The following is a 20101-nucleotide window of genomic DNA, read 5'->3' as shown; positions in this document are numbered from 1 at the left end:
CGCAGCGAGCTCCTAACTGCACCAACGCTGTACGTTGCCTTACGCATAAGCGTTTTCCTTAGCACAGAGAAGCACTCAGACTCTTAAATGTCGGTTTATGGAGTTTCTCAGTCATCCAGGTCACGATTGTCTCCAACGGTGTTTTTTCAAGAGGCAACTGAAGAAAAAGAAAAACCAGAAAGTCCAGTTGTCTCTTGAAAAAGCACCTTTGGGACATTCAGTCTCTTATATTCTCCGGGAAAAAGGATGCCCAGGACTGCAGTCCAAATCGCCAAACCTCAAGTGTCTGCGAACGAATTACCATTTGTATTTCGCACTACAAAGCCGCTTGGTAGAGGGCGGCGCCCTAGGAAAGTGCACCGCTCCCGGGCCTGACAAGCGAGCTGCTCTTGTATCCCCTTTTTCTAGCTTCTAGGCCAGAGGTCTTCAAACTTGGCAACTTTAAGACTTGTGGACTTCAACTTCAGCTGTGCTGGCTGGAGAATTCTGGGAGTTGAAGTCCACAAGTCTTAAAGTTGCTAAGTTTGAGGACCTCTGTTGGTTTGCGTAGTTTCCCTTTCGCATTTTTAGCAATCTTCTAAATGCCTTTTCCCCCACCTCCCCTTCCCATATTTCCAGCAATGCTAACGGCGCTTAGGTAGCGAAGACAACAGCGGATGCAATCCCAAAGCAAACTAGAGTTCTGTTGCTCTGGCTGTCGACAGCCTTGCCAAAGGCTTGACTCTCTGCCACCTCGCTGGCCAGGCTGAGGGCCTCTCCAGCGACCTAAGTAAATATCTCGTAATTTGGGGACATCAACGGAAACCCAAGGAAAAGAGCGTTTGTGGCTGGAAAGCAGCTCCAAGAAAAGAAAATCTCTGCTTCATTCGCCAAAGGGCCGACAATAAGCGTTTATTTCCCCCTTTGCGCCTCTGATTCACTTCACTTTGGGGGGGGGGGGGGCTTCCTCGCAAAGCGGTTCGGCAGCCGAACCGAAAAAGCCGCCGCCGCCGCCGCCGCATCTTCCGTTCGCGTAGCGGGCGGAGAATCCAGGTTGGGCGGTGAGGTCGCGTCGGCTGCCGCAAGGGTTGCCGGTCCATAGGCGGGCGGGGGGGCGGTCCGAGGCCCGCACGTAAGATGGCGGCGGCGTTGGTGGGGGGGAGGAGGAGGAGGAGGAGGGGAAGACGGAGGACGGGGGGGTGGCTCTTGTGGCTGTCGCGAGGCTCAGGCTGTGGAGGCGGCGGGCAGTTGTGCCCGGGCTCGCAGGACGGGTAGAAGGAAGAGGGCTCGGGGCTGGCAGGACCCGGCCTGGGGCCAGGCCGCCATGGGCTCTCAGGTGCTGCAGATCCTGCGCCAGGGTGTGTGGGCGGCTTTGAGCGGCGGCTGGTACCAAGACCCGCACCAGGGCGCCGGGGTCAACGCGTTGCACCTCTACCTGTGGCTCTTCCTGCTCGGCTTCCCTTTCACGTTATACATGGTGAGTGAAGGAGCCGGCCTGACCCATCCCCACCGGGAGAGAAAGGAGGGGAAGGGGCTTTTTCGGGCTTCAGCCTCGCCTTCAGGTTGGGGGCTGTCGCCTTTGCCACTTGAGGAGTGGTCCCGGTCAGGTTGGGCTGGAGAGCCGCCTTGAGACCACCGTCTTCTCACCGCTGCTTTTACTGTATTTTTGGGAGGCGGAGGGCGATGCTGCCGGAAAAAGCGCCGTTGCCTCCTTGTTCAGGTCAAACGCTAAGCTAATAAACTTGGGGAGAAAAAAGTCCAAAACCGACCTCCGCTCCTTAAAAACACAAATAGGAGAAGGTCCCAATGGTGTGACCTCTCTCCTGTCGTTTGAAGCGGATGCGTGGCTTTTTGTTTTTGGGCCTCCTCGTATGCTATGGATTCCCCCACCCCCCCACCCCTAGGAAATGCTTTGTGTGGAAAACTAATGTTCCTTTTGCGTGTAAAGCTGAACGGGTGGCAATCTTACACGCGGGGTGTTTTGATGAGATTCTCCTCCAAATCCAGGATTGGCTGCAGCTTGTCAACATACACAGTTGCTGAGCGTGTAGTTGTGAAGGACCAAGGATAAATAACTAAAGGCTGATGGACTCAGTCCTAAAGTACTGAAACAACAGCTGGGGAGGGAGGGAAATGTTGGAGCTAATGTTCCACAATTGGCTACGCATCCCTGTCTATAGTGGGATAAGAAATACTCTTTTTTTTTTTAAAAAAAAAGTAGAAATCGTACAGCTGGAGGTGCAATTAAATGGTCACCAGACTCTGTTCCCAGCACTCTTTTTTATGTTGATGTATAATCTTAATTTAATAGTTATTGTTTTGATTGGAGGGATCATAGAAGTCCACATACTTGAGATCTGTTTGAATTAAAGGTTTCTATGAAAACTTGAAGTCTTTGTATGTTTGTACAGAAAGTATACACTGGATGAAAGACTGCACAACTTTGATAGACTACAGCATATATTTCTACTACAGTATGTTTAAGCTACATATTATAGTTTATATTTCTACTACAATAATATTTAAGCTACATACCTTTGTATTCTGTGGATTAATGAATGAACTGATGAAGAGAGGCAATGAGATTCTTTCTCTTGGTATAAACAAAATTTCTGTAACTTAAACCCAGCCAGGTCATGTTATGGGAAAGCTACGAAATATTTCTTAGTATCACTTTTTAAAGATTTTTTTGGGTATGCATTTATTGTAATATCACTGATATTCTTGACCTACTGAAACCTAGATGTTGGTAGTCATAAACAGGCAATGGCTTAAACAGTAATATATTTTTGATAATTTGATTTCAGAAATGAATAATGAGCTGAAGAATTATGGAGCAGAATTGGGAAATGAACATGCTAAGTTCTATTGCTATCTCATTCCCCTTACTAAATTCAGTTCTGTCTAATGTAGGGGAAACTTTTTTGTGAGTATGGTGTTGCCATGACAACCAGACATTATTGCACTTTATTCCTTGGAAATTCTAGTAAACATAAAATACCAGGGAAAAGCTGACTTGTGAAAGATTTATGTTGTTCATCAAATAAGACTAGAGAGAATTGTGCATGAGATTGCAACTAGAAGAATAAAACGAAGGGGGCATATTACACAGCCAGCTTGCAGTAGTTTCTTCAAATTTCTTCCTCTCCAATCTCTCTCTGGAGAGGGGGAAGAAGCAAGTGATTTCTGCAGAGAATCTCATTTGCCTGACTTTTTTCCTGCTGCCAGTGTGATCACATTGTTTTCAATGTGCAAAAGAGCATTTCTGCACTTGTTCTCTTGAAATCCCTCTCTAGTCTCCACTCTACGACGGAAGGAGGGTGGCTTTGTGTAGTTGAGCCTTCCATTGTCAAGGATTTTCCACCTTGTGTCCTGGATGAGGTGGCATTGCCCCACGCAGACCAGGTACACAGTCCGGAGTATCTCTTAGATTGTATACCTGTGGATTAAAAGAGGGTTTTTGCACACTTTCAGATTTTGTGCCGGTTGTACCCATTCTGGACCTGGTTGCTCTGGTCACTGTCACTCAATCCTTTGTGACTTCCTGTCATAATTACTGCAATGTGCTTTACATTGGGCTGCCCTAAAAGGGCAGTCAGAAGCTTCAACTGGCACAGAATGCAGTTGCATGGTTCGTAAATGGTGTCAGGTACTTGGCATATGTACCTCTGCTTCTTGAGCTACATTGGTTGCCAGTATGTTTCCAGGTGCAATTCAAGTTGCTGGTTATCTCCTTTAAGCACTTCATGGCTTGAGACCAGACTATATGAGGGACCGTCTTCCTCCAGTTATTTTTACCTGTCCAATTTAGTTCAGCAGAATGGGCGTGCTCTGAGTCTGGTTAGGCAAGGAATATCTGCTGTCAGTGACTAGGAGGCTTTTTTGCTGTAATGCCTAAGCTCTGGAATATTGTCACTTAAGAAATTTGCATGGCCTTGATCTTGTTGACTTGTTATAAGTCCTCGAGGATCTAGTTATGTGGCTGGGCTAGGGTCCAGAGTGTGTTAAGATTTCCATTTCCTGGTTATGTTATCATTTTCTTGGCTGTTGTATGTATTTAATTTTCTTTTGTATTGTACTTGTAATTTAATTGATTTTGTGATTATTTGCTGTGCAGAGTCACTTGTTTGAAATAGGCAACCAAATAAATTGAATAAATAAAGGAAAATGCATCTTTTCTATTTTTCTATGCTTTGCTATTTCTTTAATTCAGGCAAATTCTTCCTTATACCAGGCTGGAGAAATGAGGCAGTGAACTTTTTGACTCAGCACCTAAAGGTGATTGGCATCAGACTTAACTGAATCTAGCAATAATGAGTGGCTGAGGTTATGAAGACCTTCTGAATCCAGAGATGGTTCATGTATAGGATGGAGTCATGATTCCCCATAATAGCAGCTTTGTAATCTGATGGTTCTCTTGTATTCTTGGGTTCAGCTTGAACAGCGACCATGGCCAGAAAACCCTTTGTGCAAACATAGTTTGTCTCTCCGTTGTGGTTTTCTCTGGATTAAAAGGCATTACATATAAGCACCAGTGTTCTGATCACTCCACAGAACATTTAAATGAAGTGTCTTCATTTGAAGACTATCTTCTGATAGACTTTAATGAAGTGTATTCAAATGAAGACTATCCAGAAGCTTAAACTGGTTCCAGTATGCACTAGTATGGGTAGCAATGGATGCACCTATGGTTGCCCACAAAACACTTCTATTGTAGAAATTTTATAGGTAGTCCTTGACTTATAACCGCAATTTAATCCAAAATTTATGTTGCTAAATGAGATATTTGTTTTTGCCCCATTTCCCGACTTTTCTTGTCACACTTGTGAATCTCTGCAGTTGTTAGTAACACAGTTGTTAAGTGAATCTGGCTTCACCATTAACATTGCTCGTCAGAAGCTCACAAAAGGTGATCACGACCCCAGGATACTGCAACCATCACAAATATGAGTCAGTTGCCAAGCATCTGAATTTTGATGATGTGACCATGGGGATGCTGCAATGGTTATGTGAAAATGGTCATGAGTCCCTTTTTTCAGGGCTGATCACTAAACAAACTTGTAAATTGAGGACTGTATTGGTTGCTCCTCAGTTTTAGGTGAAATTCAAGTTGCTAGTTACGAACTGTAAAGCCTTATATGCTGCAGGACCTGGTTATCATCAAGATTATCTGCTCCGAACTGAATCTATCCGTAAAATCAGGAAAAGTTCTGCTAAGGTCCTGTCCTTAAGGGAATCCTATTTGTAGTACACCATAGTTAAGTTTTCCCAGTGTTGACTTCCCTCCCATGGAACATCTCACTCCCATAAATATGGATTACTTGTCTGATGAATTTTTGCAGTAATGTGAAACCTGGTTCTGAGAGAAAGTATTTGAGCTTTCATTATGCTAAGTTTTGGCTACCATTATGCTTGTGATTTTGCTGTTTTTCATTATTTTTACTTTGTATAAAACTCAGCTGTGCACGTGTACAGAAATATTGGTAATAAACTTGTAGGGAGCTACATTATCTTCCCTTATCAAAACTTGTATTTAAGATACAAGTCAAAGAATTATTTTACCACTGGGGATTACATGAAGGATATGGAATTATGAAATCTGTTCTGTCAGGGGAAAAGCATAAAGGACAATAACATTGAATAACTTTTCAGAACTATGACTTCTGTCTTAAGATAGTCATACATATATTTCTTTGTAATATCTGCTCCTTAATACGAAAGCAAAAAGATTATAAATAGATCTTCAGGGAAGGAAATAATTGTTGGATAGGCTTGAATTAACAGAAAAGGCCAATGATCTTAATCCTATAGTGAGTATAGGTTGGTTAGACACACCTCAAATCATAATGTGGTCTTTATGGATTGCATGTTTGCCATGTGTGTAAGGTCTATATACCAAATTTGCTTTTGAAGTACTATTTATTCCAAGCTTTCTGGCTTTGGACCAGTAGAACAATTACACATAATAGCAATATTTATTTAGAGTTTGGGAAAAGAGATATTTTAGGTGTGGCATTTAACTATGTACAGGAGTAAACTTCAACATTATGAACTAAATACAGTGGTACCTTGGTACTCATCATTAATTGGTTTCAGGAGGTGTGATGAGTACCAAACAGATTTTTCCGTAAGAAATAATGTAGTGATTGAAAAGCAGCCAACACTGACAAGTTCTAGTTTGCGTGTTGGGTACCAAAAAAACAATGAGCACTGGAACAAAATTTTTGTGTCAAAATGCGTTGAGTACCAAATTCTGTAAATTTCAAAGTATGAAATTTGTTATTCTGTTATGGCATATATTTTGATTGATGAATGTAGGTTACCTATAACCTGGGGCCAAAGCTTGATTATAGAACTCTTTCACTCTATCAAATAGGGCAAATTTTCTTTGCTTTTTGTAGAGAAATCCTATAATTTTCTAATTAAATTACAAAATGAGTAAGGCTACCTATTGAGCATATAGCTTATTTATTTTGGCTGATGTAGTTCTTCCCCCTTTTGAGAGAAAGCTAATATACTCCAGGAATGGTTTCACATTGCTTATATACTCACATCTAGCATTATAGATTTTGTATTAAGTAGGAGATTAAATTAGAGTAACAAAGTCCTTTTAAATGCTGATCATGTATGACTTGATCTTTTCTGTGTCAGAATAGCAGTTTCTATGTTGGAAGTCTCTGAAATGAGATTAGCACTGCCAACTGTTGTATTATACAGCCAATGTTCATTCTGAATCAAAAAGTCCTATATGCAGATGTATAGTAATAGAAATATTAAATTAATTTCTGGTTTGGCTATCTTAGATGCCAGGTGTATGCTTTGACATTCTGTGCTCATTCCTCCCTTTTTGCTGTTTTTGGCTGTTCATATAGCACAAAATAAGTGAGCATCAAAGAAGAAGCTAACCAAATTAGCAGAATTAATAGAAATATCTAAAAAAATTATATCCGGACTTTTTGGATGTAATTTTCTTTCACTATTGCATCAACAGTTTTGCTTGTCTGCCACTTCCAAATATAATACATTGAAAAAAATTTTAGCTTTGAAAAGGTACAATTTTGCTCATGTATGTGAAGACATTAGAAACTCAGAACAAAGAAGAAAATGAATTGCCACATTAGAATTGTGTTTGGAGTTGGATAAATTTTTTCATATACTCCTGTTGTAATAATGGAAGTTTTGCTGTGAATTTTGTGCATAAAATGGCAGCTTAGATCTTTTTACTCAAAATGTGAATTCTAGCTTCAACTGTCTTTTGGATGGAACATAAATTTTATTCAGAAAAGGCCGCCCTTATTGCCCAATTTCAGTTTCAGGTAAGTTCTTGACTTGATATACCCTGTTTCCCTGAAAATACGACCTCCCCAGATAATAAGCCCATTCAGGCTTTTGAGCGCATGCGCTAAAATATGCCCTCCCCTGAAAATAAGCCCTCCCCCAAAATATTGCAACACAGCAGCAGCCATGAGGTAACCATGCTCGCCGCCTCCTGCACCTCAAAAATAATAAGACCTCCTCAAAAATAAGGCCAAATGCTTATTTGGGGGGGGGGGTCAAAAGAAAATAAGACCCTGTCTTATTTTCAGGGAAACACGGTAACTGTGTACTGTATCACATATGGATAGGGAAAACTGAGTATGCTTTACATTCTGATGCAGGCAGGCAGGGAGTTGGCAAGGAATGAGAGGAATTCAATCTAAATCTTGGAAAAAATAAAATGTTAAGAAAGTTAACAAAGAGAAACATCTATCAATGTAACTTATTTTGTAGCTTGACATGTAATGTAGGTTGACATACAATAAAAAATAGCCATTGCTGGGTCAGGTCAGTCTAAATCAATATTTTCTTTGCAACAAGTGCTTAGTCAGCTGCTTCTGAGTACCCATAGGCATATCACAATAGTAATGGTATAACTATTGTATGAGTCATCCTGTTGAGATGGGAGGACATAGAAAATTAATATTCAGATGTGTAATTTTTAGGGAAATTTTGCTCAGGAGCAGAGAGCTTCTGTTTATAAAGACAACTGTGAGTGGCTGACTGAAATTCTGTTATGATGATTGAAAATGGTTGCCAATTGCGTTGTGAACAGTAGTGAATTTTCATAAGCCAATTAGAATTTTCTCTTGACTTTTTTGGACTTTACACTTTGATTTCATTAGATAAAGCTAGGGTTAGTTATGGTTATACATTTTGGAACTGCTGTGATGTGCAGTTCTCTCGTTAAAGTCCAAATGGTATGTTTGGCATGAATTGCTTTCCACCAACTGTGGGTGTTATAGCATCTGCATATTCTTTCTGGATAGAGATAATCTTGCTGCAGATTGATGCAGTATATTATTATATATGAGGCTATATTTGAAGACTCCTTGGAAATCTCTTTACCCAATAAGACACTTAGGTTAATAACAGGAACTAATTTATCTTACAGATTTTAAAATGGCCATTTATTTTGGAGTATAATTTAAAGTGCTGATTTTGACCTTTAAAACTTTATAGAGCATATATGACCATAAATTAACTTTTTTATCCATTTTAAACTATCAGATATGTGGTCCATGCCAGAATGTTTTTGCATAACATTTCTTTATTGCTAATATATGTCTTTCCTGTACTCATTGAACTTTTTAAAAATGTTACGATCTAGATTTTTAAAAAAATGTTTTTTGATTGGCTACTTTGGATTTTTATTTTCCTAATTAGTGTGCTCTTGTTTCTTTTTCTTGATGAAGGAATTGGTCTACTTAAATTTAGGAAAATTTTCACAATTTAGACATTTTAAGTTGATGGATTCTCTTGAGGATTAATTGACATTAGTAACCTAGAATATCATCTGCTCTTTTCATATAGTTTATCAGCTATTTTCCTGGCTAGAAGTAGCCCGATTAGTTCTGTTTGGCTTAGAATGGAAGAATTCTCTGTTCATTAAGTGGGAAAAATAATTTAACATGTCAAAACAGCTAGCATTGTCAATGCCAGTGTCTTAAATATGTTATGTCCCCCTACAACATTGGTACAAATTTTGACTTCTTTTCTACTGCATGAGCATTAAATTTTTTTTGAAGAGATTTAAAATTAAATCTGGTTGATATACGTAGTTTTGTTTTGATTTTGGGTGGCTTTAGTCACTTTATGCATTGTCCAGAAATCCCCCGAGGTAAAAATAGTGATTACCCCAATATATCCCTCTTTAGAATTAATGCTGGTTGATTCTCCATAAAATTATTTTATTTTTGTTAATAATTCAAGCTGTGATGACATTGTACCTGGTTTCTTGGAATAGAATTATTCTGAAAATCTGCAAATCAGTTTCTTGGAGCACTACTTTAAAAAAGGCTTTCAGTATTATTGAAGATAGGATATTTTAAGCTATTCTTGTCAAAATACAAAGTCAATGTTATTTTTGAATTGGAATATACTGTCTGACTATTGATTGATGAACTTGTAATTAGTTAACTACCTCTCAGAATTTTCTTTTGGCATTACTGTTCGACATAGGTGGAACTGTGCCAAACATTGGGTTATGGGTGCATATTTTTATCTAATTTTCTCTGACATTTTGAAACTGAAGTTCTCCTTTCTTAAGTTTTCTTTGGGTAAGGATTTAACAAATCTTGTAATAATCTTACTTTAAGCACTGATTTCATGCTTGGACAATTTCATATTATTTGGCCCTCAATTTTTTTCTTCTGCCTTATCAATCTTTTACATTTGTTCTTCTATGTTTTTCCTCATTTCAAAGTGCCTTCTTTGGCACTTTCTAAAGACTTGTGGATGTTTATCAAGAAAGGGTATTTGTTGTAAATGGACTTCTTTTTTCCGAAGACTATTCCCTCCAAAAATATCAACAGCAGGCTACCATTAGTTTGATTGAATATTTTGTTGCCTCTCTTTCCTATTCGTAAAGTTTGTCAAAAGTTTCTCCCTTTAGCCTCTGTGATTAAATTATGAGGCATTTTTTCTTGTATATACATTGAATTTTACAGTGTTCTTAATCATTGCTTGCTAACAAATCATAACAAATTTCTCACTAGAGGATACATGAAGACTTACCTATTCTTTTAGTCAAGTTAATGGCTCTTCTAACCCAGTGCATAGTCCACAAGCGTTCTTTAAGGACTTGTCATAAAGTATACAACTGAAGGTTGTAGCCCTGAAGTGGCTTAAATAGGTATTTCTGATTTTAGGGTACTTAAATTATTGTTGCTATTATTTTAAAAAATAAATTCTGCTGGGAGAATGTTCAGCATGGTTTCTGCACAATCAGTTATGTTTATGAACATTCTAAGATGTGTTCATTAATATAACTGAAGGAGTTGCAGCATTAAGAAAGTAGATCTCTGGGGAATTGAGTGTTTTTTCATTACCATGGTGCTTCAGGGTAAGCTTGAGCCAGTTTGACAAGGCACAATTTCTTCAAAAAGAAATTATAAGGTGTCACTGTTCCCAAAAAAGTGTTATGACACAGTGAATTCTAGAATACATTGAATGATTAATATGACAAAGAAGTTAAAGGATTAATTGCAAATATAAAAAATACTGAATTTTACTCCAAGCTGTCCTTTGTAAAATAAAAATATGGTCCTCACTGTAAATCTATTAAACGGTATGGACTGTTCAATTCTATAAACAACTCAGTATGATAAGGAGTACTTAATAGAATTGTCAGAATTACTCTTGTCCTTCAGAGTTCTGATTCCCACAATATGTGCAGAAGAAATATAAATAGAAGCATCAATAAGGGTTTTTTAAATTAATTTTTAAAGCAGATAGTAATGTTCTGTTTTTTTCACTTGCCCATTTACTTACCCATTAGAAAATACTGCAGAATATTAAGTTTGCAACTGAAAACATTTTATCTAAATTGCTATGTGATAATTCTGGTATTTAAAAATAAAGAAAAAACATTAGAGGTCAAGAATGGTGAAGAAAAAGCTAACAAATACAGAACAGTAATTGCTGTTTGAGTAGAACAGTGATGGAGATTATATCCAATATTAAACATATACTTTTAAAATAGAATCATTTTTCAAAATATCTTTTAAATAAACTTTTCATTATTAATTGGTACTAGATGAAGAGTGTAAATGCAGATAATTCAGCAGTTCACTAATATTTAATGCCTAATGCCCATATCTAATTTAACTTCCTTGCCAAGTAGGTACTATTTTTAAGTTAGAGCTTAAAGTACTCTGTGATTTAATTTACCACAATTTCTACTCTTAATAATGTACATTAGAGCCAGTCAGGGCTCTTAACAGCCATTATCAAAACAAACTTGTCTATATCCTGTGATTGGCTGATAGGATGAAAATTAAATACTGTACCATTCTGTTGGTCAAAGAAACGTAGAAGGCCAAAATTGTGCTCAAGATTTCTCCAGCTAGAGTGTTCATAAGTATTTCATAAACTGTACTTATATTGTGCATAAAGGTCTCTATCCTCTATTTGCCTTTAAGTCAGATAGATACTCTACTCTAATTGACCACATGGAACCCTTGTCTCAGGTACTCATGACATTTGCTTATGCACACATATAACATATTCATTCACATGCTAATAACTGTAGGTAAAATGCACTTTTTTTACTCAGGAATGGGTGGGGGTCCAGAGAATAAAGATACAGACTTTTGGGCAGGATATTTGGTGCATACTTAGTTATACCGTAGCAATTATTATTTATTAAATTTATTTGCCACTCATCTCACAGTTTTAAGCTACTCTGAGCTGCTTACAATGTGACAAAATTTGCAAATACAAATAAATACAAAAACAGATACATATATAAAAAGTTCACCCCCCCCCTCAAAAAAAACCCCTGGGTTTGGAGTGGAGAGGTGGTGGTGCCTTCTCTATTACTGCACCAACCATCTCCAGCCAGCAGCTTCTACTTCAAGACTCCAAGCAAACCGGCATAGCCAGGTTTCAAGTCTTTCTTAGTTTGAGGCTAAAAGAGAGGTGGCAGAGCTCACCTCCTTCCAAAAGGCAGGGGCTGTGCCAGAAAAGGCTCTTCTGGATCTCACCAGGCAAAATTGGTGCAGACTGGATAGAGCATGTATACGTTGCATATGGATTTGGTGGATGTTATGCCCCTCAGATGTGTTGAACATTGGTTGGGAGAAATCTACCAAAAACTGCATTGTTATTTCTTAACAGCCAGCTAGTGATTTGGAATTTGCGGTCCCTTTACTTCCTTGCTGCATATACTGTAGCTGAATTGTGGTTTTCAGTATCTTAAAGCATGTTGCAAAGCTTTCACTTTCTCGATTTTCCCTTTCAATTATGTTTTAAATCACTCTCCTATTTTTGAGAATGTCCTGTTTGAGGTTAGGCATGAATATGTAGATATTTCTTAATAGTACTCTATTTAAATAAGCTTTGATGGCATAGTGCTCTGTTTCTATTCAGTAATAACAAAGATTATGTTGATTTAGGATTAGGATCCAGGGTCACCTCATTTCTGATCAGTTCCATAACCAGCATGTACAACTCTTAGATGATCAGTACATTTCATCTGTTTGGTTATCACTACATTTTCTCTGTGATTTGATGGCTGCATTTGTCCAGCCTGCATAAGGGTAACTGGAGCCACATATTAGTACAGTCCTTTTTCCTTTCATTTTACATCTCACTATCATTTTTAAAAAGAGTCTTTATCAATTAATACTCTTCTCTGGAGAAAACATAAACTCAAAACTTAGACATAGGTTGAAAACCTATGCTTCTTTCATGTATAACATATATTTGTATTGTTAACTATATTTTAATTACTGCCTAAATAGTTGTACATGACAAGTTGTGAATAATCTGATTCAAAGTGTATATAACTAAATGTTTGTAAATAATTTCCCTAATTTCCTCCTCCTATCCAATTCCTTTTATTTTTCAAAAGGCTCTTCCTTCTTCCATGGTGATAGTAGCAATTTACTGCCCAGTGATAGCTGCTCTCTTCATTGTCCTGAAGATGATAAACTACCGTCTTCACAGAGCTCTTGATGAAGGTGAGATTGTGGAGAGAAATGCCAGTGAGCATATGGACAGGAGTGCAAAAGCAGAACAGAATAACTCTTCTACCAAGAGAAGGGACAGTAATGGACCCAGGTAAGAAATCTTCAAGGTGACCATTTTTGGTCACTATTTATATTCCTGTAATTATTTATATTCTGAAATGATTTTTTAAAGTTTTATTTTTTAATCCTGCCTTTTATTATTTTTATAAATAACTCAAGACAGTAAACATAACTAATATCCCTTCCTCCTCCTATTTTCCTCACAACCACCACCTAGTGAAGGAGTTGGGTTAAGAAAGAGTGACTGGCCCAAAGTCACCTAGCTGGCTTTCATGCCTAAGGCGGGACTCACAATCTCCTGGTTTCTACTCTGATGCCTTAACCAGTGGACCTAAGTAACGATTCATTCCTTCTTGTAGGCTACAAGACTTGTTTTTTTCAGATTATGGCCTACCTGCCACTGTACTCATAGCTGCAGATTATCTATCTACTGGCTTTATTTGGAAGCCATTCTGTATAAAAGATAAGCAGATTGGTCCAGGTTCAGCCTAAACAGAGATTCAGAATTTCCCCTGAAACAAATTTGTACTAAAAGTTTCGTCCTCACTTTAATTTCCTGCCTGTAGGACATTATAGCCACAACAACAACTTTTCTTATTCCCATGATTCAAGAAGATAGACAAGTTGGGTGAAGGAGAAACTGACATCCTTATTTACATACTGTGTCTCTTTTCATTATTCAGTGCTTATAGCAGTTGCTCCTTGCTTTTAGTTAGCCTCCAGAGCACAAAGCATGATTGCTCATGCTTGGTCAGCGCACATAAGGACTTATGCAATGTATTCTACATAAGGCTGCCCATGAAGAGCATCACTAAACAACAATTGTTGAAGAATGTGGCAACACAAGCAATTATGAGCATTCCTCATTTTGCACACGTTACATCATTGTTCTGCAACCTGTATTAGCTTTTGATAAACAAAAGTGCTGGTTGTTAACCTAAAAATCTCTTTATGGCACGAGGCCAGGATATTTGAAGACCTACCTCTCAATGATTGTTTCTACCTGTTCTATTACATCTGCTTGCAGAGACATATTTTGGATGCCATGTACCTTTACAATTGTAGTGCCTTTTCATTACCACCTGAAATTAGCTTGAACCCTTACCCTGCTGGCATTCCAGAAAACATTTAAAATTTGTTGGCTTATGTGTGGGGATTGGTAGTTTGTGAGACTTGGTTCCTTATTTTTATTCCAATGTTTTATTCTTGGCCGCTGTTTCTTATTTATTTATTTAGTTGGTTTATTTATATTAATGAATTTTATATTTTGTTTGCTACCTAGATTCACTTTGGCAAGAGTGTGGCTATAAATTAAAATGAATAAATAAATTCCAGTTTGTACAAACTGAACATAGAACAGAACAAAAGAACTGTAAAATATTTGTACTGCTCTTCTTGCATTTCAATAAGCTATTAAAAAGTGGCTCTGTCCCTAGGTCCTGGTTTCAAGTGGGTGATGATGTCCCCCCCAAATAATCACTGATTTTTCTTGTACATCTAGTGAAGTTTTTGTCTTTATTGTGTATTTTATAAACTACTGAGTTATAGAAGATTGGGTTAGCCTTTAAATTTAGCATGCTGGCTTGTATTCTTCAGAGTTTTTGTGCAGTATCTATTCTGTTATAGATTCTGTATTCCAATTGTTGAAAGTAGTAGAAAATAATACACGAAATTGTTCTTGATTATTGAGCTAAAATCGTTATGTGTTGTTATAGGTTGCATTATGCTTATATTTGTGGGCTTCATAAGAATATATTCACTCTGAATCTATTATATAGGGCAGAGTCTAAAGAGTAGCACTTGAAAATCCAAGATTTTCAAACATGTCCCTTCATTTTTCAGCATGAATCAGCAGGTACATATGGACTTTTGCCACAAAAAGTGCCTGTAGTGAATGTGCGGGAAACTTTTAACTTTTTTATTCCTCTCAATCCTAGCAACTGATTTCTCGCTGAGGATACAGAAGGAGATAGTAGCCCTAGGAACATTAATGCCTACTCAGAGGCTGCTTTAAAGTACCCATGAGATTTTGATCAGGATTCTAAGGCATGACAGTTAAGTGGGTACATAGCTGGCTCAAAAAATCCTATCTTCAAGGATTCATCATCAACAGGAGAAAAGTATCAAACAGGGAGCCATATGGTTCAGTCTTCTCTTCTTATGTATTCATCAGTGCAGATGATAAAAAATGTGTGGGATAGCTAATAATCAACAACAATCTTGATTGGTTAGAGAAACGTACTGAAAGTAATGGAATAAAACTGAATACAGAAAACAGCAAAGTTGTACATCTGAAAAGCAAAAATCAAACGCAGCAATATAGCACAGAGGTTGTCTGGCTTGGGCTATAGTGCATTACAGTACTTGAGGAAAAAACTTTGAAGTAATAGTTGAATGCTACTGATAATGAGTCAGCAGGATGATGTGATTGCAAAAATAAAGACAAAATTTTAAAGGCTTTAAAGGTCATAACCAATACCTTGAAGATGCTGGGTGAGATCATCCGTCACCGTGGACTGGTGTATCATCAATATGTTGATGATACCTGCAGTGCTTGGAAGCTATTAGGAACTGGATGGGAAGCAATGGGCTGAAACTGAATCCTGACAAGACCAAATGGCTCTGGATTTGGAGTTCCATGAGAAATTGCTACTTTTGGTCTTGGATGGGATGGCACTGCCCCAAACAGACCCAGTGTGTAATCTGGCGATTCTCCTGGATTCATGATTCCTGCTTGAAGAGCATGTGGTAGTCATGGCCGGGAGGACCACTGCACACCTGCAGGTTGTGCACCAGTTATGCCCTTTCCTATCCATAGCCACTCATGCCCTAGTTACACCCCCCCCCCCTTTATTGGATGATAGTTTGCATACTCTGTTAACTCTACTTTTGTATTTTTTTTAAATTTATTATGTTTATATGCTGCTCTTCTCACTGCTGAGCAACTCTGGGTGGCTTCATAAATACAGCGCGCGCGCGCACACACACACACCACTGAACATTGAAAGTTAAAAACAACAAAATAGGGTGGAGCTTGGATCTTCTTCTTAGTCTATTAACTATCTCCAGAATAGGACACTCCTATTGGGACCCCAATTCAATCGGCAGAGCCAGATTTTCAGGCCTTTTTTAGAAAGCCAAGAGGGTGATGGTGGATCTCACCTCAAACAGCACAATGTTCCAGAGTGAGGGAGCCACAGCAGGAAAGGCTCTTCTCCTATCAGCCATTGTATTATTCTCCAGTCTGGTTACAACTTTTACTGATTCTCTTTCTGTTGATTTCCATATTTCTGTGGGTTATTTCACCAGTTCCTGTAGCCTTCCATCTTAGTAATGACTGGAGTGTTTTATCTTACTTCATCTTCTATTACTAGAGGTTCTTGTAAGTAGGGAATATCTTATAAGGTATCTCCATTGTACAGTGTTTCAGTATACACCTTTTCTTTAGCATACCTATTTAGAATCTTGTTAATTCAGAGATCTTTTGCATTTTTGTGAGAATAATTACTTTTTGCATTCTTTCAACTTGGGGGCATTTTTATGAAGAATAAGTTGGGTATAAAACATGATAATATAAAGAAGCTTATTCTTACTTAGATATAGAAGAGATTGAACAACTTGATATTTTGCTAACTAAAGATTTTGGATTACAACATTGAATTTTGTGTAGTTTCAGTAGATGTACTGAGCATTAACAATACTGGAAATTGAAGAAACTTCAAATATATCCTTTGGTATAACTTGACATAGATAACCAAAATAATACTTTAAATATTAAAATTTCTTACCTTTTAGTGATCCAGGCGGAGGGATTGAGATGTCAGAGTTTATTAGAGAAGCCACACCTCCAGTAGGATGCAGTTCCCGAAATTCTTTTGCTGGCCTAGATCTAAATAACCAGGTAAGAACTGTTTGGGGGCACGTCTTTTTTTAGTTAAATTCAGCTGAGCCAAATAACAGTACCCTTTAACGGTCATGGTTATTTTTATTTTATCATTTGTTTTAGTTTATTGAGGATCTGTTACTTCCTTTGCTTTTTGTTAACTTCCGGGATTTTAATATCGTACATTTGTTAAATTCTTTCAAAGTAACTGGCAATGCAACAGTTATTTTTGTTGCTATTCTCTGCAGTTGTTTAACATTGGGATGATTGGATTCTGTGAATTATTGTATGTTCATATATTTGGATGTCTGTAGGTATTACTAATTTCAGTTATTTATGCATTATTGTTATGAGTGCTATTACACATTATTTAAAATTCCAAAATATATTTTCGGAGAGGAGCAAAAATAGCACAATGATTTAGGGGAGAAAAGCAATTATACGATTAATTTGCAGTAGACAATAGCTTAAAATTTTGTGTTTACAAAATAATATTTTTAAAAAGATTATTTTTTTAAAAAGATAAAAGTACTATTCCTATTATTCTATTAATAAAGGGGATTTTAGGTATTTACTCCAGTTATCCCAATTTTGCCTAAGAAGGTAAATTATTGGTGCAACTTATTTGGTTATTTCTTTCCTTTTAGATTGGATCAGGTTTATCTCGTCATGGAACTGCAGCTACCATTAAAGGTAACGTTCTGACTTTCATCTTTGGATAACCTCAGCAGATGCATTAGTATTAAAAGGATTTTCCATTACATTGTTGATAGGTGAAAAATAAAACACAATATAAGATGCAGAAAAATTCTTATTGATCCTTGAGTCCTGACAAAAAAATACAGAATATCTTTACTTTAAATTTTAATTTTTTTAACCCTAAAATTGATATCCCAGGAATTCTACCCATTTGCTTTCCTGTTGCAGTAGCATGCTTCTTCCACAATTGAAACCTATTATTCTGGAATGTCTTCCAAAGTATTTCCAAGTAGAAACTGGTTGGAACTTTCACAGCTCTAGTTATCTTACATGCAATGATATTTATAGACCATATTCATGCCTTTGGCAATACAGCCAGTAATTAAAGATGATATTGTAATAGTGGCGAATATTTGTAGCTGGTATGTAGGTTGAGAGTGTAGGTTCATTCTCTGAGTTTGTGGGTTGGTTTCTGAACGTTTTGTTACCAGGCTAGATAACATCTTCAGCGGAATTTAGGAATCCCTAAATTATGTGGAAGTCGTTGTCTAGTCTGGTAATGAAACATTTGGAAACCAACTCACAAACTTGGAGAACAAACCTCCACTCTCAAAGTTGGTATTATTTCATCTTAAGCTCTATAATAATTATTGTTTCCTAATATAGTTAAATGAACTACCAACCCAATCTCTGTAGTGCTTCTTCAGAGCACAACTTCCACGTTCATAAAGTTGGAATAAGTCAGGTCCGGCCATACAGGTGTTCCCTCCTTGCAATTTTATTTGATGCACTAAATCTGTTCCAATCTTTGGTTAAAGTTACTTTTGTGTTTCATTTGAAAATGTAATGATTTATTTCTTTATGCAAAGATATTATAAAGTTTTATATTTCACTTAGTTGAGCCTAAAGTGGTGGTTTACAGTAATATATAAATAAAACACAGCTAATGCAGCAAAATGAACTAACGTGCATCATTTGCATTCAACTGCTCTAGAAAATAATAAAGTCTTAACATTTTCTGAAAAACAGGTAGTTAGGGACATTTCCTAACTTAGGAGAAAGTATAGAGGATTTCAGGACTTGGGGCTACCAAGAAGACATTTGGTGATTTCCCATCTTCATCACTTCACATGGGGTCAGGACCTTCAACTTAGTTCCCTTTAAATAATGTATAAGTGAGCCAAATCTTCTTGGGGATATAATGCTGAATGAACTTTTGTTGATATAAAAAATTACATTAAAACATGTCCTTAGTCCCTGCTGATTGCTCCGGTGTCCTCGGTATGTGTGATTCTGTATGGAAGAATGGATTCAAGAATTATAGGTCATTAGCATCATTGCAAACAGGGAATTTAGAGATGTTACTCAGTGCTCTTTCATCCTTATATGAAGGGTGAGACTTGTTTTGGTTTTAAGGATGCACTGACCATTTGGGATTTCATTAGCAATATATATCCTCACCATATCATATATGAGAGTCGTTTTCGTGCTATCCTCTTATAGGGATTATCTGGGGCTGTTCACTGGAAATAGTAAGGTAAGGCCTGCATATGATGAGGTCTCACAGACTGCAACTGGCCTCCCTGTTGTAAATTTTGCATCTTCTCGAATAGTTTAGTTAGTTTAGTTTAGTTTATTTAATTTATAGACCGCCCCCTCTCCCCGTAGGGACTCGGGGCGGTGTACAGACCATTCATAATCAAAACAACAGAAAATAACATAAGACATAGAGCAGAAACAACACACACACACTGTCTGTATATAAAATCCCAAAACCAATTTAAATACTTAAAAAACAATTTTAAAACCCGTTTAAAACCCCAATATAAAATTTAAAAAGCCATCCAGGAAGGTTTGTAATAGATGTTAAATACAGTTACGATTATAATTATAATTAGGCCAGACCAGCTACTCGAAACAGGTGGGTCTTGAGTTTCTTGCGGAAGGAGCGGAGATCAGAGGTGGTTCTAATATCGGGGGGGAGATCGTTCCAGAGGGTTGGGCCCATCACAGAGAAGGCCCCTCCTCCAGCGAGGCGTTCACCAGACCCAGGAGCCAGTCACGTGTAACCTCCCAGGTTGCCAGTACAAGCCAGGAGGGGCACGGGTCCAATAAACATGTGGTGGCCCGCAGTCGCCCACGTAGCCTGTCCATATCCTCGGCGGCAACAGAGTCAAACTCCTCCCAGATAGGTACCTCAAGACTCGCCTCCGGTGTCTCCTCACGATCACTGAAGGGGACCCATTCGCTCCGGATCTGAGCGATTTTGTCCTGCAGATATTCCCCAAATTCCTCTGCCCTCCCCTGTAAAGGGGCTTCCCGCGACCTCTGTGAAAGGAAGGAGCGGGTCACCCGGAACAGGGCGGCAGGGCGGTTTTCTGCAGACTCAATAAGGGTGGCATAATATCGACGTTTAGCCACCCTTAGTGCCACAAGGTAGGTCCGTAAATGGGCTCTTACCTGTGTTCGG

At 38.0% G+C, this 20101-nt stretch overlaps 1 protein-coding gene across 4 annotated transcripts in view; it reads left to right on the top strand.

Annotated features, from left to right (window-relative positions):
• The first annotated feature begins 1172 nt into the window (after positions 1-1172).
• Positions 1173-20101, top strand: part of PCNX1 (pecanex 1) — a 109270-nt gene continuing 90341 nt past the window's right edge. For all 4 annotated transcript variants that reach the window (XM_081934971.1, XM_081934970.1, XM_081934969.1 and 1 more), the window contains exons 1-4: positions 1173-1456; positions 12872-13080; positions 16845-16950; positions 17580-17625. In XM_081934971.1, the coding sequence (XP_081791097.1) occupies positions 1304-1456; positions 12872-13080; positions 16845-16950; positions 17580-17625 (514 nt within the window). In that variant the 5' untranslated portion in view covers positions 1173-1303. The remainder of the gene's footprint in view (positions 1457-12871; positions 13081-16844; positions 16951-17579; positions 17626-20101) is intronic.

The sequence above is a fragment of the Natrix helvetica genome (assembly GCF_964273705.1).
Source record: "Natrix helvetica genome assembly, chromosome: 1".
Taxonomy (NCBI): Eukaryota; Metazoa; Chordata; class Lepidosauria; order Squamata; family Natricidae; genus Natrix; species Natrix helvetica.
The sequence above is the reverse complement of the archived record's forward strand: the minus strand, read 5'-3'. Positions and strand labels throughout refer to the sequence as shown.